The 23,013-nt window shown below is 33.6% G+C and overlaps 1 protein-coding gene and 1 pseudogene across 13 annotated transcripts in view; both read right to left on the bottom strand.

The window, feature by feature from the left end:
- NBEA (neurobeachin) overlaps window positions 1-23,013 on the bottom strand; it is a 677,938-nt gene that overhangs the window by 557,547 nt on the left and 97,378 nt on the right. For 12 of the 13 annotated variants that reach the window (XM_047723145.1, XM_047723148.1, XM_047723152.1 and 9 more), the window contains exons 9-10: window positions 4,839-5,036; window positions 4,059-4,192 (exon numbers count right to left, since the gene is read on the bottom strand). In XM_047723145.1, coding sequence (XP_047579101.1) covers window positions 4,059-4,192; window positions 4,839-5,036 — 332 coding nt within the window. Of the gene's footprint in view, window positions 1-4,058; window positions 4,193-4,838; window positions 5,037-23,013 lie in introns of those variants that run through there. The other variant, XM_047723156.1, reaches the window with a different exon arrangement.
- Window positions 19,580-22,957, bottom strand: LOC125094942 (Y-box-binding protein 1-like; annotated as a pseudogene).

The following is a 23,013-nucleotide window of genomic DNA, read 5'->3' as shown; positions in this document are numbered from 1 at the left end:
TTGTGTCACACTGTCTCTAAAGAGAATTTTTTGATTAGTGCATTTTTAGCTATTTGATATACGAAAGTCTATTTATACCTTACACCAGAAAACGTATTTTTTTCAAAGCAGATTCTTCCCATATTACACAACAAGGAAGATTTATTTTGTATCACATAAAGAATTTAATAACATATGTTCTGAAAAAAAGGAGGGTGGACCAAATGAAAAAGATCTGTCATTACAATGTATCTGATCATCCAAATCAAAGGAAAATGAACTTTCTAATTTACTGAGTCATTCTGAGATACAAAATACCAAAAAAAAAAAAAAGATTATTTCATGATTAGAGTTGTACTTCTTGAAATAATTTATTAATTATTTGTTTATTCTTTTAGTCATTAACTATTAGGTGTCTAATGAAAGACAATTTGTTTAGTTATTGCTCTCAATAGTCACTAGACTGAGACTGAGGAGTCCAATATAAAATAGTTCCTGAGGAAAGACAAAACATCCAAACAGCTTTGATCACTCGGCAGAATTACTCAAGGTGATCACAGAGCTTGAGAATCATTATGAATAGAAGAAATCACAATGGTAACTACATATTCGCCTAATTTACTTGTCAAAAACGGGTAACATCAAAAATACTGTTTGTGATGCCACAGGCTATTTAACTCAGTTCAGTAATATTTATCTACTCATTTTGTTGGTGAATTTTTTTGTGCCATGATAAAAGCTAAAACTACATATTAAACAAAAAGGTGACAAAATGTGTTATTCCTGGAAATTTAAGTACTAAAGGGAAAGCTATATAAGACCCAAAACCAAGCTAAAGAAAAATCATCTTAAACCCTTCTAGGCTTTTTTTGTCTTGGTATTGGCTTCAGAACCAATATACACATTTACACATCCTCTATATTAAGCCACCATATCTAGAAAATGGATAGATTAAAACCAGTTTTCATCACTACAACTAAAGTTCAAAATATGTCCTAATTAATTACTTAAGTCTCTATTGTAAATACTAACATTGGTAAAAAGTTCAAATATAAAGTAATACAGCCCATATTACAACAACTAATTTCCAAGATTAATGATATATAATTTTTTAAATATAAAGCTGTGGTATTAGAGAGGGTCTTGTAGATCACCTAGCCCATTGTCACGCTAACAAAACCCAACATGTACGGAGTGCTTACTATAATGATCTGCATATTTTATAACATTTAATCTAAATAATCCAATGTGCTATTATTATTGCAATTTTGTAATAGTGGAAAAAGAAGCACAAAATTGTTAACATATTCAAAGGTGCACTAATAATACAGTAAACTCGGGATTTGAACCCAAGACTGTCTGACTTGAAAGTCCACACATATAACAACCATAACACATACCCTTCATGATAAAAAAAAAAAGCCACAAAAATTGTACACAGAGCCTATTTATAAAGACTCCAGAAAATAAATTATTCCTTCAATAAATTATTTTAATACTAAGCTCCCTATGTAGAATAAAACTCATCAAGATTCCTAAGGAAAGTAGAATAGTGCCACCAGAGAAACAATAAAGTTTCATAAAAAAGGACTACTGAGTGGAAGAAAAAACATGGTAACTAAATGCTTCACCTTAAAACACAGAAGAGAGAGAAGTAACTGATTTTATAGCTTAGTTCAATTTCTCCAAAAAGTAATGAAATATTAGATAATACTATTATTGTTGGCATAAGTTTTTATGCAAACAGATTTTCAAAAAAAAGAATATATCTAATTTTCTCTGGAAATTTAAAAACTTCAAATAGGTTCTCATTCATCCAGAACAATTTAATAATAACTAAAAATAAAATGATATATCCTATTTCAAGATTTCATTCATCTATATGAATTTATGATACAGCCAGAAAACAAGAAACTCTATCGACTCTGGCCTTGCAACTAAGAACCTGGGTTCTTCAAGTAGAGACAGAAGTCCCATTTAATAACTTGGTTTTAACATTTTAAAAACAAAAAGACTGTACCACTCATGTACACACTTATCTGTAACAGCCCCCTTCAAAACTTGAAATAACAAAAGACCTTATTACTGATAGATACAATTTTCCACAAAAGAGCCAACCTCAGACATCAAGGGCTTTGACATAATTAATGCAAAAGTATTAGATAAGAATTCAAAATAGCACATAACTGAATGCAGGGTAGCTTGGAATTGGGTATGTATTGTTACTAAAGAGCATAGTGATACTTTTCTTATATGTTTTCTGTTGGATTTAAACTAAGAACATGTATATCTGCAAAAGTTGAAATTCTTTATTACAGAGAAAAATTAAGATGAATGATATAAAAAACTAAAAATAAATGAAAATGAAAATCAGAATGCTGACCCCTTACATTGTCTTCTACCTCCATGATGAAATAAATACAGTTTAAATACCAAAATATAAACATTTAAATGAGTTTTGAAGACAGGCAATGAAAAATAACCATGTGCCCTGGATGAATGGACCAGATAATCTGTTAAAATATGATTTTAGCCCTAAGATTTTATAATAGTTATCCATGTAGATATAAATTATTGTGATAGTTTTAGTTATAACATTTTCAAACTATATAATCTTTCTAATTTTTCTTCACAAACAACAAATTCCATGTCAGATTAAAATGATTATAGACAATATTAATTCATAAGGAAAATTTAAATTACACATGGGAGTTTGCTACGACTACTTCATCCCCAACTTCTTTTCATAGAACTTACTAAGTTTTTAATTACTGATTACAATGTATATTGATGATTCACATAGATGATAAAGAGCAAAACATTTTGAATTTAGACCCAGGACTGAAATTTAAAGTTTTATTTTTCCACCAGGTTGATATCCACCCCCATCCCGGTGAAATTATTTAAGATCTTTTAGCAAAATAGTATCACAGCAGGGCATGATCTCAGGGTTCCTTTTTTACCTCAAAGCTTTTTACTTCAAGACTCCAACCTTTACACTGATATAAAAGAAAGCATGACCCATGGATAGGAGCTGGATGTTGTAAATGTACAGATCCCATTTATATTCACGTTTATACTGTACATAAAGGTGGTCTCAATACAGGGACAATATTATTAGAAATTAAAATAGAATTTTGTTAATAGCTTATTTAGATAATAAATAAGAAAAAATCATGTTACATTCCAATGGACTTTAAATTTATTTTCCCATCTTTGGCTTTATTCCCTAGGTTTTCCAACAATTCAAAATTGGATAACCCATGAAAAACTTCACGTATGTATGTGCATATTAGGGAAGCATTCCTATATTGTTTCTGGAATAAAAATGAATAAAAATGAATGTTTACCTATATATTTTTTTCTTGAAATTCTCCAAACATAGCAATGTACAGAGTAAAAATAGTTGTTAAAAATTCACACTGAACTTCTTATAGAAATGATTCTGTTATAAAATTAAATCAGCATTTGATGCATTAGGTATGTTTTTATAAAAAGCAAAGAAGCTACAGAATTGCACATGAAATAAGCCTAATTAGAAAATAACTGAATTTTTATATAAACACAGATATGCCACTGAGTAGATTTAGATTCTCATATATGAATTATATATAAAGGAAAGCTAATATCAATTCATATTATCCTAATATTATGATAATTAAGTATAAAATAATACTAATATATAAATTATGTGACTGTTACCAAATACATTTTTTTGGAATGAACTTTACCCTAGTAATTTTGTATAAGTTAACAGGATTTCATGGATGATCCAAACCATAAAACATTTCTAAAGGTTAAAGTTGGGACTAGTATTTCTCCTCAATTTGCATTAAAATCATGCTACATCTGGTAAGAAGTTTTGAGTTATTATCAAGGAAGTCATTCCTTTATGATTTTAAGTGTGTCAAGTTTTAATATTGTGTAAATATATATCTGCCTTAGTCCTAAAGAAACTTTTATTAGCACTTCAGGGATAAAAACCAAATATTATAACACATTTACACAGCATCGACTATGCCAGGCATAATCTAAGCGTGTAAAAATTATAAGAAATTACACATTTAAAGAAAACTTACCAGACAGTTGTTTCCACTTGACTGTCATTGAGCTGCCGATTATCCAGTTGGGCAAAAAGTGGAAAAAGTACTTGAATCCCTCCAATTGAATGAATTGCACTATGAATTGAATGTGTTACTATAGCTTTCACATCCTATGTTCAAAAACAAAAATGTGTATTAACTCCTGAAGCATAAAGTTATCACTATTTCCTTGTTCTAAGTAACTTTGTGAAAAAATTTAAAAACATAGACATTTTAAATCCCTCACTTATAACATTTTTGATACACATATAAAATAAAAACTTGAAAAAAAAATAAAAACTTGAAATATCTTTGTCAACCACTTTTAAATTTGAATTTGAAGTTGAGATTTTTTATATGGAAAATGTGAAGATATATATCAAAAAACAATTTAGAATAAGAAATATTAGCAGATTTAAAGATTTTCAAGTAATTTTTATTTGGGGTGTTATACTAGTACATTTTTAAAGCAAAGTATATATTTGTGTCTAACAATTATCTGTTCAGCTAATCAATCAATTTTCTTTCAAAGGATATAGGATAGACAAGATAACCGAGACTAAGAAGACTGACTAGTCCAGGGTAAAGTATATTGCCAAAAAAAATAAAATAAAATAAGAAAATAAGGGAGAAGGCAAAAATGTCATTCAAAGAACTAGAAAACAAAAAAAGAAAAAGAAAAGCAACTATAGATCTACAGATTAGCAAGGTTTAATATGTAAAATACATACTGTTAATGCTTAATGAGAATATTAAACTAAGCCACTATTCACCTACCTGGAGCATTAGAGCATGTGGGGAATGAACAAAAATTGATGCATTTTCCTTTGGTGATGATTCCAGGCATAGCTGAGCGTCAGTGGCCTTAGCATTATATGTAAATGCAATACTACTCGCAAGTTTCCCATCATACAGAACCTGTTTATGATGTTCTGCCAAATGAATGTCACTCTCAGATTTAAATTTGAAGGTGCTCTGAAAAAATAAAACTAAATTAAATATTCTTTTTAAATGTAACACAATAAAACTCTAAAGTTTTAAAGCAGAGAAACATTTAAGAAAATAGACAATTTGTTTGACCCTTCCAAGCATCAGGCATTAGTCAGTGGTATTATTTTGTTATTCTTACTTCAATTCAAGGAGTTAAATTTTACTCATCATGTTAATAAACACAACTCATCTGCATATTTTGGTTTTTATTTATAAAATAATTTTATTAGAAAAAATATAAAGCCAAATGCTATTAAATCTGTAGTAAAAGGATTTTAATACTTCATAACATAAATTTAATTTTCCTGCTTAACACATTCAAAAGTATTTACATGAATAAATACCACCTGGTATAGAAATCACTTATATAGAAAAACAATTCTCATTTAAGACTATGAAAAATGTTTATAAGCAAAAATATTTATACCTCTACTATAAAAATTATATCAACATATTGAATAACAACACTATCCACAAAAGTATCAGATAGTCATGTTAAACCCAGAAGAAAACTTCATTAAAACACGTCACTGCTTTATAGAGAAATAACAAAGATGTACTAGTTGTAATCAGAAAGGTATTGTTAGGGCGCCTGGGTGGCTCAGTCAGTTAAGCTTCTGCCTTCGGCTCAGGTCCTGATCCCCAAATCTTGGGATCGAGTCCCACACTGGGCTCCCCGCTCAATGGGGAGTCTGTTTCTCCCTCTGCCCCTCACCCTACTCTCGTGCTCTCTCTTTCTCAATCAAATAAAGAAAATCTTTAAAAAAAATAGTATTGTTAGAAATGGTCAGAATTTCTCTGCAGATATAAACCTGACAAATACAAATAATATTTAACCTTTGCAAAAATCACATGATGTTATTATGATTATTTTCAACTTACAACTATGAAAACTGAATGTTAGATTAAGATCTGGAAGGGATAGTGCCACGACACAATGTCAAGTCTTCTCTCTCATAGTATTAATGGATTAATGCTGAAGTGATCTGGATTATAATCCAGACTCTACCACTGATTATCTCTGTACCTTTATTTAATAAGTGTCAAAGAAATCATATAACCAATGTGGCCCCATTTCATTACTCTAATGTTACAGTAAGAGTAAACTGAATGTTCCAAACTCGGACTCTTACCGGAGGCAAACAAATACGTGTAAAAATGAAGCAGATTACATGGAGATTTCTTCAGTCGAGACAATGTATATCCTGTCTAAAAGTGCTCCTCAATGCTCAGCTCAAATCCATGTTTGTACCATGTTGCCAGTTCTTCAGTATTTTTCAAAAGAAACATGAACTCTGGACACTTTTATAAAATCACCTAATTTGTAATTTAATGCAAATGTTCAAAAACAGTGTGCAGATCAAACATATTAGGCCAAATTTAGCCCATTTTCTACTTTTAAACTAGTATCAGAGAGCCTCCCTTCCTTGAACTTAGACACAAACCACTTATTAAGCATCTACCAATACAAGAGTAACATAATAAATGAAAATTTATATATATTTGGCTATGGCTGGTACTTTTTGTCCTTTAAATGTAAGCACATTTACATATTTTGATATAAGAAATAAGCTAACAAAATTACAGTACTTTGGATCGAACCTTGCCTTCTCTTCCCAATTAAATGGAATGTAGAACTTTATCTGCCACCTCAGAGTTTCAAAATTTAATCTGTTTATGTAACTCACAGATTCTTACTTCCTAATCTAGAGGTAACAGTTGGGCTTAACACATGTTCTAGTTTAAAATAAAGATTGTATTTCAGTCCCTCCTGTACTAAAGAAATAGGCAACAACTACAATAAAAAAAAGAATTTTTTAAAAAGTAATATCTGAATGAAATTATGACTAAACTATATTAGATAGTAATATTGGCAACATTAAACGAATTTAATTTGCCTTCTTCACTGGTTGCCTTGGTATTAAAAAAATAAACATTTTAATAGGCATTTAGGTAGAATTATACATACTCAAAATGTTTAATATTTATGTTTCTAATCCAATCATTTTCAAGTAAAATTTCACAAATAAAATTTGATTATTTACTTATGTTGCAAAGCACTGATCAAAACAAAGATTTAATTATCTTGAAGGAGTAAAACAGCAGTTAGTTTGTAGAAATAAAAGTATTTAATTGAGGGAGTTTGGGAGAAGAGTTGATAGGACATTAAAACACTAGAGAAAAAGGAGCGCCTGGGTGGCTCAGTGGGTTAAAGCCTCTGTCTTCGGCTCGGGTCATGATCCCGGGGTCCTGGGATAGAGCCCCACATTGGGTTCTGTGCTCAGCAGGGAGCCTGCTTTCCCCCCTCCCCTCTCTCTGCCTGCCTCTCAGCCTCCTTGTGATCTCTGTCTGTCAAATAAATAAATAAATAAATCTTTTTAAAAATAAATAAAAATAAAACACTAGAGAAGAAGATCAAATAAGGAAGAGGAGAGTCAAGGAGTTGGATGCCCCACATCAGGCTCTCTGCTCAGCCGGGAGCCTGCTTCCCCCCTCCCCTCTCTCTGCCTGCCTCTCAGCCTCCTTGTGATCTCTGTCTGTCAAATAAATAAATAAATAAATAAATCTTTTTAAAAATAAAACACTAGAGAAGAAGATCAAATAAGGAAGAGGAGAGTCAAGGAGTTGGATGACCCAAGGGCAGATTGGAGTTTAATCATGTAGAGTAGTGGTGCTTCCTTATGCTGATGACATCATACTGAGAAAAGCAATGTGTAAATTATGGGAATAGCAACTGCAGGAAGAGGAACACAGGCTCTAGCCAGTAAAGTTACCTTATATTAAGGAATATTTTGGATTTGACAAAACAAAGGTAACAAAAGCAAAAATAAACCAGTGGACCAATGGACTACATCAAACTAAAAAACTTCTACATAGTGAAGGAAACCACCAACAAAATGAAAAAGCAAGGTATCAAATAGGAGAAAATATCTGCAAATCATATACCTGATAAGGGGTTACTATCCAAAATATATAAAAAACTCATATAACCCACATCAAAAAAAATCTGATTTAAAAATGGGCAGAGGATCTGATAGTCATTTTTCCAAAAAAAGACACATTGATGGTCAACTGGCACATGAAAAAATGCTCAGGATCACTAATAAGGGAAATGCAAATCAAAACCACCACCCTAACCTCACATCTGTTGGAATAGCTATTATTGGTTACTACCAAAAAGACAAAATAAATAACAAGTGTTGTCAAGGATATGGAAGAAAGAGAATCCTTTTGCACTGCTGGTGGGTATGTAAGTACAACAACTATGGAAAATAGTATGACATATTCTCTAAAACTTAAAAAAAAAAGAGGGGCACCTGGGTGGCTCAGTCTGTTCAGAGTCTGATTCTTGGTTTTGGCTCAGGTTATGGATTTGGGGTCTGGGATTGAGCCCCACCTTGTGTTCCGCACTCAAGTGGAGTCTGCTTGGGATTCTCTCCCTTTCCCTCCGCTCCTTCCCTCTCCCCCTCACACAAACACATACAGGCATGCACGTGTGTATGATCGTTTACTCTCTCTCTCTCAAATAAATTTTTAAAAACTTTAAAAAGTTTATAAAAAAACTTAAAGATAGAACTACCTACCATATAACCTAGCAATTCCACCTCTTGATATTTAGCCAAAAAACCCCAAAAACATTAATTCAAAAAGATATACGTATCCCCATGTTCATTGCAGCATTATTTATAATAATGGATAAAGAAAATATGGTGTGTGTGTATAAACACACACACACACACACACAAAGGGATGTTATTCAGCCATAAAAAAAATTAAATCATGTCATTCGCAACAACATATAGACTTTAAGGGTATTATGTTAGGTGAAATAAGTCAGACAGAGAAAAACCAATATTATATGACCTTACATATATGTGGAATCTCAAACAAAGAACTCATAGATACAAAGAATGATCAGAGGTGGAGGTTGGGGGTAGATAAATTGGTGAGGGTAGACAAGAGTATAAACCTCTACTTTAAAGATGAGTAAGTTCTGAAGATAAAATATACAAAATGTTGATTAGATACTTTATTGTATATATGTAAATTGCTAAAAGAGTAGATTTAAAAGTTCTCAGTACACACTAAAAATTATAACTATGTGAGTTGCTGTATGTGTCAATTGTGGTCATCATTTCACAATATTTACGTACATCAAATCATTACCTTGTATGTTTTAAACTAATACAATGTTAAGTGTCAATTATATCTCAGTAAAACTTGAATAAAAGCTTTGAAATTTAAAAAAGTAAAAATGACTGTATTGTCAGTTTTATACAGTGCAAAACCATTAGGTTCAAAATCAGTTAGACTTAACTCTGAATCCTAACTCTATCACTGACCGGATGTGCATCCATCCACAAGTTATCTACCTCTCATCTGTTACATACTTAACAAGTAAAATAGTAAATAGAGTACTTTGAACAATACAAGGACTTTTAAAAAAGCAACTCAAAATGGTAGCTGCTATTATTGTGTCCTTTTCTACTTGGTATTATACAAATTTTTCTATGTTCAATATTTTTTTCATAAATGTCACTCATAAAATATTTACTATAAATTTTATGTAATGGCATATTAAACTTATGATAGTGAACATTCAGATATCTGTAACATAGTTGCTAATGAGGCAAAGCCTCATTGGGTAGAACCCTAATCACCTAAACTGGAATTACTTAATAAGAATATCAGAACATATTCCAGAATACTGTGAAACTCAACCAAATTAAGTTTATCTAATTACTACAAGAGCAGAGTTGTTATTTTCTAATACTAACATCTGAAAACTTCATCAATGCCAAGAATATAGCCATTTTCCATTGAAATTATGTAAGAATAACATATATATGGCAATACCTATTGCAGGATCTCTATGTGACAAGTGTTGCTGATTTTAGTAGGGAAAGACATTGCAACATTCTATGAATTATATTTCCTGACATATAACTAAGAGAATGTTGCTACCTGTGCATGGTAGAATTTTCCCTTTAAAATGAATAATCCAACTGAACTCATTAAAAATAATTCAGACTCTAGTATCTAAATTTCCAAACTTCTCTAGGAAAATACATAAGTAGGATTAATCCATTCTTCTGCTACAATTTTTTTTTATAATTCCAAATAACTAGAAACCAAGTCATTGAGGATTTTGATATTCAAAATGCTCAATAACTTGGTTTCAACCTACCATAATCATCCTCACATTCCACCATAAATAAACCACTCAGCATACCTACTCTGTATTCTGCCAGAAAGCCATGCCTGATTGTGGATTAATGGCTTAATGGGTTAATCCATAAACACATCCTACACTTCCTTGCTTCTATCCCTATAAGCATGCCTGCTCTCTCATTCTATCATCACATCCTGCTCATCCTCTGAAATTTCATGTATTTTTCAAGAACCATAAAAAACTTTTTTTTAAAGATTTTATTCACTTATTTGTGTGTGTGAGAGAGAGAGAGAGAGCACACACAACCAGAGGAAGCAGCAGGCAGAGGAAGCAGGCTCCCTGAGCAGGGAGCCCAATGTGGGGCTTGATCCCAGGAGCCTGGGATCATGACCTGAGCCAAAGGCAGATGCTTAACTGACTGAACCACCCAGGCATCCCCTAAAAGACTTTTCCACAGAGTTCCTAAAGGCTTTGTAGCTGAAATTAATCATCCTTCCACAGAACTTTAATAGCATTTGCATTATATTTCCTTTCGGGTACACATAACAACTCTCAATCATAAACATTTAGGGAAATTCTCATAAAAAGTATAACCATGATCATTTTTAATTCTAAAAGCTTAGAACAGTTCCTTGAATATAATAAATATTTGATATACTAATGAATTTTGTTTAATTGCATGCCCTACAATCATTAATTACTACCACCTCTTAACAAGAATGTAAAGAAAAGATTATAGTCATAAACATAAGTCAACAAATGGCAACTAGATCAGCACAGAAAACTTCAGTGCATGAAATCAGTACTTCAACACAATGGATAACTGTTCACCCAATCAAATCTTCTTTTTAAAGATTTATTTATTTGAGAGAGAGAGAGAGAGAGAGACCAAGAGCATATAACCAGCGGGAGGAGCAGAGGGAGAGAGAGCTGACTCCGCACTGAGTGCAGAGCCTGTGACTGACATGAGGCTTAATCCCAGGACCCTGAGATTATGACGTGGTCAGACACTTAACTGACTCAGCCACCCAGGTGCCCCCACCAAATCAAATCTTTAAAAATTATGATAATGGCAGAGATACCAAGTATGAGCACTATAAGTACAGTATTTCAAATATTAAAAAGAAACACTTCACTGATACCAACCAATATCCAAGAGAAATATTTAATAATGATACTGAGAAACTACTTATATCAAATTAAGTAATCATTTGCCAATATTAAGCAATTTCATGTAACTCATTCTTCTAATATGAATAAAAGTTTTTCACATGCATGCAGTTGCACAGAAGAATGGATATTTTGAAAGGCTAGAAATTTTAAAAATTAATTGCAAAAGCAATCAATATTACATAATCATAAAAGATACACTTTGTAGAAATGATCTGGTTGGACACATGTTTAGGTAATTATAATCCAGCAGAGTAAAACTCCAAAACTTCTGTGTCACTACTGTCATTCATTCATAAAATAATTACTGCCCACCAAAGGATGTAGAAATAAACCTTCCCTCATTGGGGTGATACTCCACAGTCTCAAACAATTGTGTGACCTTTCCTACCTCTCTTCTGCTACTAGTGAACACCTGCTTTCTGCTAAGGTTCATGGAACCCCCCTCCCCCTGCTGTTAATGTACAGCTCTACACCTGGCAAAGAATGCACAGGAAATCCTCAAAAAGACTTTTGCCCCTACCCCAACAGCTTGTTCCTTTTTTGCCCCGTTCCACATATTCTAGCTATTTCAAGCTGCCCTGAATTTCTGATCTCAACATCCTCAGCTCAGCTGCCTCCACAGCTAAAATATGTGGAAGTATTTTTATTGGTCCCAGTCAGATCTCAAGGGTGAATACCAAGCTCATTAAATATATTCCTACTCTCAATGATCTCAGGCCTGTGCTGGTATTGACAAGTGTCAAAAACAGACGTTTTGTATATTTTGCCCATTTTTATAATTATTTACAGTAGTCCAACATATTCAGTACCAGTATTCCAACATGGACAAAATCAGAAATCAGGTTGACTATTTTCTGAAATTAATTAATTAAGCTAACACAGTTTTACTTCTTGTCTTTTTATTTTAGCCATAGATATAAAGTAATATCTAATTGTGGTTTTGATTTGCATTTCCCTAATGATTAGTGATGTTGAAAATCTTCTCACATGTCTGTTGGCCATCTGGATGTCTTCTTTGAAAAAAATGTCTATTCAAGTCCTTTGCCCATTTTTTAATTGGACTTTTTTTTTTTTTTAGCTCAGTTGCATGAGTTCCTTATATATTTTGGATATTGACCTCTTATCGGTGATATCATTTGTGAGTATCTCCTCTTGTTCAGTAGGTTACCTTTTCATTTTGTGAGTGGTTTCCTTCCTTCATTGGGCAAAAACTTTCTATTTTGATGCAGTCCTAATAGTTTTTTTTCGCTTTTGTTTCCTTTGCTTAGGAGACATATCTAGAAAAATGTTGTAAACGCCAATATCAGAGAAAATACTGCTTGTGTACTTTCCAAGGATTTTTATGGTTTTCAGGTCTCACATTTAGGTCCTTACTCCAATTTGAGTTTTTGAGTTTATTTTCAGCCACTGCAGAAAACAAATATGGAGGGTCCTCAAAAAATTAAAAATAGAAATACCCCATAATCTAGTAATCTCACTACTGGACATCTACCTAAAGAAAATGAAAACACTAATTTGGAATGATATTTGCACCCCCTATGCTAACTGAGCATTATTTTTAACAGCCAAGATATGGAAGATAATGGTAGCTAGAGGGGAGCAGGATAGAGAGGAATGGGCAAAATGCATAAAGGGGACTGCAGATAGAAGCTTCCAGTTATGGAATGAATAAGTCACAGGAAGAAAAGGCACAGCATTAAGAATATAGTCAATGAGGGGCACCTGGGTGGCTCAGTGGTTTAAAGCCTCTGCCTTCGGCTCAGGTCATGATCCCAGGGTCCTGGGATCAAACCCCGAATCGGGCTCTCTACTCCGCAGGGAGCCTGCTTTTCCCTCTCTCTCCGCCTGCCTCTCTGCCTACTTGTGATCTCTGTCTGATAAACAAAAAAAATCTTAAAAAAAAAAAAAAGAATATAGTCAATGATATTATAATAGTGATATATGGTGACAAAAAGCTACAGTTGTATTGAACATAGCATAATGTATAAACTTGTCAAATCACTATGCTATACACCTAAAATGTACATAACATTGTGTCAACTCTACTCAAAAATTTAATTAAGAAATTCTGTAATTAGATTGGTTTTAAAAGACTGTTTTGCAAATTCTAATTGTCATCCCCATGGGGGGAAAAAAATCAAAGATTAGATGCTTCACGAGCCTGACTGAACTGGCTTTAAAGCTATCTTTCTCTATGAAGCATTTCTCAGTTCCTACAATCAGAATCCTTTTCCATGATCCCATTGGACTTACTGTTCTCAGATTATATCATGATTATAAATTCAACCAACTTTACTTTTTAACTTTTTGTATGTTTTTCTTCCTTATATGGTTGAAAGTTCCTTAAAGGTAATTTACAGCTTTGCATGTTCCATAATGCCTATAACAGTGCTCCATGCATAGAAATGCCTTAACAAATGTTCTCTGAATTTTAAAGTTTTATAAGGAAATTCATCCAAATAGAATCCTTTCAGTTTTTCCTCTAGTCATTTTAAAGCTACTTTAAATGACTTTTCCTTATTCAGGGAAAATTCAGAATTTAAAATAAAATTATCCATTCCTCTTTTTTTTTTTTTTTAACACTTTGGCATTTTTATTTTCTAATCTCTTTTTGACAAAATACATCCACTTTATATTTAATTGCACTCATACTTTTAAGACTAAAAATACATTACCCATACTTCCTTGATTTTGGTCTTCTTTCTGGATTCAATTCAATCACAAAACTTTTGTTTTCTACCATTGCTTAAAACCTACCACTTCTCAGTTCTTATTTCTTTAAATATCTTTCTTTGGCTCTTTTTTGCTTCTTTCTGCTTTTTTGTGCCCTTTCCTTTACTTAACAACATGTATAAAAGAGTTGATTGCTTTGAGAAACACAGCAACCATTAAGTATGACTATGAAATCACCAGTGTTATTCACCACACACTGAACTTAAGCAGTAAAATCTTTTTTCAGCTGAAAGTCTTATACCAGTAATTACTAATATAATTCGTTCTTAAAATCTTCAATGAATTTAAGTGAAAAGTACTAGAAAACATTGAAGATATCACTCTGTTTGGCTCACGGTTAATATTATTTTTAAAACAATGTCTGAAACAGGTCGTTAATTCTTCCTATCTTCTTTTATATGTCTATCTTGCTTAAGAACTCAGAATACCTGCTTTCTAAAAATAATGATTGAAATACTGACAAATGTATTGTTAAATATCGTAATTAGCTTTTCCACATTGGCATTTTAACAATTCTGAAATGTATGTACATTCTACTGTCTGGAACAAAACCTTTATTTTCATTTTCTTCCTATTACTTACAATGGAATAAAGGATGTTTAACATATTCTCTGGAAAATCATAAAAACTTTTTGGGAAATATAATGTAGTAAGTCTAATAAAAGATATTCTTATTTAAATAATTACTGGCCTTAAGTTTCTCAGTTTACAATGCAAATAACATATTCCCTACTTTGGTTTGTAGGAGCAAAACAACCTTACATCATAATTAACTAAATATAACATTTTTAGTTTTTTTTAATTATGATGCAATTTAAATGACTATAAAGATAATTTATTATTAAAATATGATAATTTTCTTATATTTACTCCATTTTTGGTATTTAGATTACTTCCAGCATTTCAAAATTACATATTAAGGCATAATAACATGCTTATGCATAAATATCATTACTCACTAAATTATTCCTTGAAGGATTTTCAGAAGCACAATTGTTATATAAAATGGTATGAGTAGGATGGGGATGAGAATGAGTGACTGCCAATAGGCATGTTGGGTGACAGAAATGTTCTAAAATTGGATTGTGGTGATGTCTGTACAACTCCGTAAGTTACTTAAAATAATTTAGTTGTATACTTAAAGGAGTGAATTATATGATATGTAAATTACATTTCAATAAAGTTATTATAATTTTTTAAAAGAAAAAAAGAGAGTAGGGACATTTTCCAATCAGACATTGAGAGACATGGAATGAGACAGGAAAATATAACCCATACATATGGGAAAAAGCAGGCAACAGAAACTGCCAGTGAGAGCAAACAGATGTCAGATTTAACAGAAAAAGACTCCAAAGTAGCCAATAAAAATACATTCTAAAAACTAAAAGGAAACTATAATTAGAGAAGTAAATGTAGGTATGATGACAATATCATATTAAATAGAGACTATCAGGGAGCCTGGGTGGCCCAGTCAGTTATGCGTCTGACTCCTGGTTTTGGCTCAGGTCTGATCTCAGGGTCATGAGATCAAGCCCCACATGGGGCTCAGCATGGACTCTGCTTGAGTTTCTCTTCCTTTGCCCCTGCCCCTACTCTCACTCTCACTCTCTCTCTCACTCATTCACTGAAATAAGTAAATAAATCTTTGAAAAAGTTATTAAATAGAGAATATCAATTAAGAGAGTAATACTATAAAAAGAATCCAAATGGAAATTCTAGAGCTGAAAGTGTAAGTGAATTTTCAATTCAGAAAATTTTTCTATAGATGCTCAACAAAAGTTCTGAACAAGCAGAGGACAGAATTAGCACGCATGAAAATAAATTAATAAAGATTATGTAATCCAAAAAACAAAAAGAAAAAAAGAGTAAAGAAAAATTACTGGAGCCTCAGAGAAATGTAGGAAACAACTAAATATACCAACATATGCAGAATGGGAATAGCAGAAGTAGAGAAGAAAGAGAAAAGAGAAAAGTATTCAAAAACTTGATGAACTGAGAACTTCCCCAATTTTTGGAAAACACTAATTTGCACATTCAAGAAGCCCATGAACTCAAAGAAAAATAAAAGCAAAGAAATCTACAAATAGAAAAATCATAGTAAAAGTGCTGGAAGCCAAAGACAGGGAGACAATCTTAACAGCAGCATAAGAAAAATGACTCTTCACCTATAAGATCAAAAGTTGACTTCAAAAGTTGACTTCACCTATAAGATCAAAAGTTGGCTCAGTGGATTAAAGCCTCTGCCTTTGGTTCAGGTCATGGTCTCAGGGTCCTGGGACGTAGCCCTGAGTCAGCCCTGAGTCGGGCTCTCTGCTCAGCGGGGAGCCTGCTTCCTCCTGCCTGCCTGCTTCCTCTCTGCCTGCCTCTCTGCCTGCCTCTCTGCCTACTCGTGATCTCTGTCTGTTAAATAAAGAAATAAAATCTTTGGGGGGGGGGGGAAGGTTGTCTTCTCACCTAAAAAAATGGAGGCCGGAACACAGTGAAATAAAACATTCAAAGTGTTCAAAGAGAAACCTTCAAACAAGAATTTATATCCAGAAAAGCTATCTGAAAGCAAAATGAAATACATTCACAAAAAAATAAAAACTGAGATAATTTGTTGCTGACTCACCCTACAAAAAATAACAAAGTCCTTCAAACGAAAAGAAACCCCAAAAATAATTTGACTACACACACACACACACACACACAGAATGACGTATATAAAAGATAAGTAAATCAAACATCTATATTCAGGTCTCTGAAAAGGAAAACCAAAGTAAGAAAACACATTACTAAACAATGTAAGAAAAAATTTTTGAAATATAAAAAGATGCAAAACTACATACTGAAAGTACACACCACTCATCTGAGAAATCAACTCCAAATGACCAAGACATATCTAGCAAAATTACTAGATATAAAGAAAAAAAATTCCTTTGAACACATAGGCAAAAAGAACAAGTGTCCTATAACAGAAAGGATATTAAAACTGTCATCAGACTTTCAACAAAACATTTTAATCCAGAAGAAAATTAGTAACATACTTAAGACATTCAAAGAAAGGTTAGTCAAGGATTTTATAAGCAGGCAAATGCCTTTCAAGTGTAAATACCCCTAACAAACTAATAATGAAATGCAGTTCTTAAGAAATACTATTCCCTGGGGTGCCTGGGTTAAGCCTCTGCTTTCAACTCGGGTCATGATCCCAGGTCCTGGGATTGAGTCCCCGCTTCGGGCTCTCTGCTCAGCGGGGGGCCTGCTTCCCCCTCTCTCTCTGCCTGCCTCTCTGTCTACTTGTGATCTCTCTCTGTCAAATAAATAAATAAAATCCTTAAAAAAAAAAAAAAAAGATGTCAACAGACTTGGTTCCTTCTGGAACCTCTTCCCTGTATCTTCATATAAATTTCCCTCTGTGCATATTTGTATCTTAATTTCCTCTTATAAGGATACCATTCATATTAAATTAAGACCCACTTTAATAGCCTAACTTAAGTTTAATTACCTCTTTAAAGACCCTATCTCCAAATATCACATTCTAAGCTACTAGGATCTAGGACTTCAGAATAAAAATTTGAGGGAAATACAACTCAGCCTATAACATATTTAAACTATTAAGAAATGGCAAGGAGAATGAAGAGAACATACGCAAAAAAAAAAAAAAAAAAAAAAAAAAGAACCATTTCCCGTAATAATGTCAGTAGAGTAATACTGGTGTTGCTGTTCGGAGACTGTTATATGTGTAACTACAGGCTTTCCTAATCCTATTACCCTCTGTACATTTGACAACTAGTATTCTCAATATAGAAAAGAGATATAGATTTAACTTAGAGAAGGTCAAATTAAAACACAGCAAAGTCCTCAATTTCACACTAATAGAAACTAAGGATTCACAGAATAATGGCTGATTCCAGGATTGAAAACAATAAAATGTTCAAGATGAGTCTGAAATCTTGTCATGGGAAATAGCAAGGAATCTATTGAAGACTACAGGATCAGGTCAAAGGACTAAGGAACCAACTAGAACAGACATTCATCGCTTAAAGGTGGGATAATTTTAATTTCAAAAAGGACAATAACTGATATAGATTAAAATATTTCAAATACATTTAAATCTATGAGTTTATAATGAAATTTTAAAAACAGTTAATTCAAGATCTTTGAAAATGAAGAAATGGCATTGGGTTATACATTTCCCCTCCTGACCACTAGGAAGCATTATTAGATTGAGTTGGTAGAGTAAAAACATGTTAGTATACAAAAAATGATCCAATAATTGAATAAGAACCTTGTAGGAATTACAGATTTAAATTTAGGACCAGTAAGTAAAAATTATCTGAACTGGATAATAAAATAAGTCTAAAGGCATTACATTGGTGGGGTGAGATAGGACCAGGTCACTGAAAAACACTTTTCTCACCATTCATTGATATTCTAGTATTTTAAGTATAGTATGGCTTTAAGGTAATATACCTGATATATTTTAAGATTTTATTCATTTATTTATTTACTTGAGAGAAAGAGAGGACTTGAGAGAGAAAGAGAAAGAGAGTGCATATGAGAGGGATAAACAGACTTCCCACTGAGCAGGGAGCCCAAGGCCGGGTTCAATCCCAGGGCCCTGGGTTCATGACCTAAGCTGAAGGCAGATGCTTAACCAACTGAGCCGCCCAAACACCCCACCCCTGATACTATAAAGCAAATATAATCACAAGTCGTATATTTTCCAAAAGAATTACCTTAGAAATACACATAATAGAATGTCTATTGCTCAAAACATTCCTTTTATCTAGGATTTTTTTTAAGGTTTTATTTATTTGACAGTCAGAGATCACAAGTAGGCAGAGAGGCAGGCAGAGAGAATGGGGTTGAAGCAGGCTCCCCGACGAACAGAGAGACCGATGCGGGGCTCGATCCTAGGACCCTGGGATCATGCCCTGAGCTGAAGGCAGAGGCTTTAACCCACTGAGCCACCCAGGTGCCCCGCCTTTTATCTAGGATTTTTAAAAACATTTTCAAAATCTACAACATTTTTAAAGAACTTTATTAACAGGTGTTTGCAGTTTGTTCAGTTTTTTGGAAAAAAAGAAGTTGTAAACATTTATTATAAATTAAAAATGAGGTTCTTAAAAATCTCAACTTTTTCAGACATGAGACAATTTAAAAACTTTTGTAACTGTAGTGAAGAAAACCAGGCTTTAAAAAATATATATTTGCCATTACCAAAAAAGAGACATCTTTAGGTAAAGATAATAAAAATTCCAGTCTGCAGAGATAATGGAGAAAGTTTAACTATCTGGTCAATGAACAAAAATCAAGCATTTCAGCTCCAACCTTCTGTTATTTTTCATTGTAGAAACGTCATATTCACATCCTCTTTCTGGATGATCAAACCAATGGGGGATGATGGCAGAGATAGTAAGCTTGCAGTTACTCAGCCCTACTCTGTACAGCCTTGGTAAGGGGACTAATTCTCCACTGGTGGACCAGCAACTTTGTCTCTTTGCATTCTTGTCACTTAGGACTTTCTGGGCTTCTGTGTTCTGGTAGTTGAAGTTGTAGTAGTACAGAATGTTGAGAAGGCTGCTGACCTTGGGTCTCATCTCCTTGGTTCTCCTTATCTCTTTCACTGCCATCCTCTTTAGTCTGTCTTTGGCAAGGAGAGCCCTTGTGGAATGGTCCTTTATAACCCCAATGCATATTCTGTCTCACTGGTCAACCCTGCTCTCCCGCACCCTGGTTGTCAGCACCCTCCATCACTTCTCCCTGTACAGGAAGGTTGGAATACTGTGGTCAACATACCTAAGGTCTCCCCATATAGTAAAGTAGGCACCGTGACCTGTATTAGGTCCTGGCCTTCAGGAGTACTTTCTGATCCTGCATTCTTTTCCCCATTCTCACTATTCTGGAAATTCTATTGGTAATTGTGTGGAGGCCCCTGCAACATGGATAGTGTCTATAATTTAGCAGGTTACAGTCTGCCACACATTTATTGCCTTTCACTGTAAATCTACCAGGACCTGTAACATTTGCTGCCTCTGCATCCTTTTTATCCTTTCAACGATATCAAACTCGACAGCCTTTTTATCTTCTACAATGCAAAGGTACTTCCTAGTGTACAAATACATATTCTCTGGTGTCATTCCTGTTGATTAAATCATATCTGTTTCTTTCACTGAACCATTTTATTGTTCCCAAAAACTTCCTTGTGATGAATTTAACCCTTCAGGCACTGCCAATATGAGGCTGCCCTTGCTGCCGCTCACTTTGAGGCTAGATGCTGGCCTCACTGCTCAAGGTTGCAGTGATGGTGAGTGGGGCCAGAAGCAACAGTGGTGGTTCCTGGAGGGGAGAAAGTGGAAGGAGAGCTGCTCAGGGCTCTCTGGGATCTGCTCTCCACTTCCACTATCAATCGAACATTACAGCATTTTAAATTATATTTTTGAAAGCAAACTGTCATCCTCAAGGGATGGATTTAATTTTTGGAAAAGGAAAAGCAACTTGAAGCCATGTCTGATGAATTAATAGGTATCACAAAACCATCTATTATCAGAAATATAGCATAGCTCTAAAGTAATGAGAACTGTTTTTTTGTGTCACTTAAAAACTGACCTTTCAAAAGCAATTCCAAAAGAACTGCAAATAACTTGAGAAATGGTAGCATACATTGAATATGTTCGGATCACCCTAAAGATACTGACTAAAAAAAGCTTCACTATTTTGCAGAGAAGGTACATAACCATATTCATATGCACATGAGTACGTATTACTCAGATGTTTTCCTATAAAATTTTTATTTACAAATATATTGAACATAAATAAATGTATAGTACAGTAAAAGCAAATAATCAGGAGACCAGAAAAAAACAGCTACATATAAACAGTTCTTCAAGAGGACAAAATAATGGAAATGGGAGTTACAGAATATTACAGAGGCAGAGAGGTAAACACAATGTATTAGAAAGATACAAGCAAAACTAAATAACTATACTTTCAATCATAAATTAATGTTTCTCTTTCAATTCTGAAAAAATACTACTGTCTTCATTAAACGAAAGGACTTTCACCCACTTCAGCTAACATAAGGTGTGATAATCAATATCAATAGCCATTTCTCAGTCCTGAATTTACTCAACCTGTCAGCAGCATTTGACTTGTTCTTTTAAAAACATCCACGACACCACTCTCCTGCATTTTCCTCTTACTCCCTTGCTCTCCTTCTAATTTCCCCCTTACTAGGTCCTTCTCATCTCCACAACCTGCAAACTTTGGCTTTTCCAAGGACTCATTACTCAGTCATCTTTTATCTCTGAACTCACTTCATTAGTATCAAAATCCAGTCTCAGAGCTTTAAATCCTGACTATACCCTACCAATGCTAAAGTTCTATCTCCAACCTAGACTTCTCCCCAGACTCCAGGCTTACATCACTTCTCCATTTAGATGTCTAACTGGCATCTCAAACATCATATATCTATAAACAAACCTTGACTTTTCTCCCCAAAATTTAGTCTTTCCAAATCTTTCCTATCTCAGTAAATAAAAAGCCCATCAATTCAGTTGTTCAGGCAAAAATAATTGGGTCACCTTAGAATCTTTTCTTGCACCTTTAGTCCAAATTCACAGGGACAGAAAATCCTCCTGGATTTACCTCCAAATTTTATGCAAAAGCCGACCTCTTACAGTATTATTTTAGGTATGGCTTATCAAAACTCCAAACAAGTTCCATTACTTTCTGTTGTTATCAGCCTTGTCTAAACCCCTCTATCCTAGTCATAGTGAAACACAATCAGTGTTTGTTAATCTATCAAGTAAGATCCTATTTTTTTAAAGATTTTATTTATTTATTTGACAGAGAGAGAGGGAACGCAAACAGGCAGAGTGGGAGAGGAAGAAGCAGACTCCCCTGCCGAGCAGGGAGCCCAATGTGGGGCTTGATCCCATGACCTAAGCCCAAGGCAGATGCCCAATGACTGGGTTGACAGGTTCTGCTCCCACTCTGTGGTTTCCCTGACTTTATTTTCCTTGGAGTTTACAAAGTTCCTTCAATCTATAAATATAAGTTTGTTTTTGTTTTTGTCTTTGTTTTTAATGAAATTTGGGAAGTTTTCTACCATTATTTCCTCCTATATTTTTTCTGGCCCCTTTTCTTATACATTGCATATGACATTTCTAAAACACCCCATATATCTCTATGGTTTTCTTCTTTCCCCCCTAATCCTTTCTATTTCTTCTAATGGTTCTGTCAACCTATATCCAAGTTTATTTCTCTATCGTATTAATTTTGCTAATAATAAACCTATACAGTGAAATTTTTTTTAACTTCAGATGTATTTTCAGTTCTAAAATTTCCACTTCTTAAAAATTTTGTGGCTGATAATTCCCAGTTCATTACAAGCAAAATTTTTTAAACACTAGTTATAATAGCTCCCTAAAAGTGCTCATGTAATAACTCCATGATTCTGGGTTACCTGGTAGTTGGTGTGTGCTGATTTTCCCTTTCCTTGAGAATATATCACATTTTCCTGGCCTTTCATAGGATGAGAAATTTTGGATTATATATATGCTGGACATGGTGAAAATTATTCCATAGAGACCATATTGTTCTGAAAAGTATTTCTGTTTTTGTTTCGTCGGATCATTTTCTTGCCTAGATACAATTACAGACTGTCATGCCTCTTATGTGTGGTATCTCAGGTCTCAGTTCAGTTCTTGAAGCCTTATTTATAATCTATTATCAGTATGTCATGATCATCACAGTTTCAGGGGTTGGCCAGAGATTCAAGCTGAGTTTTTTAAATACAGAATTCAGATTCTTCTCTGGTTGTCTCTTTTCTGGGGTCGCCCATTACTCCATGGGATGTTGATTGGCCAAGTACTTTTTAACCTTAATTTTCCTGGCCAG

This window comes from Lutra lutra, chromosome 3 (assembly GCF_902655055.1).
Source record: "Lutra lutra chromosome 3, mLutLut1.2, whole genome shotgun sequence".
NCBI classification, from domain to species: domain Eukaryota; kingdom Metazoa; phylum Chordata; class Mammalia; order Carnivora; family Mustelidae; genus Lutra; species Lutra lutra.
Note: the sequence above shows the minus strand (reverse complement) of the source record. Positions and strands in the feature narration are given on the sequence as shown.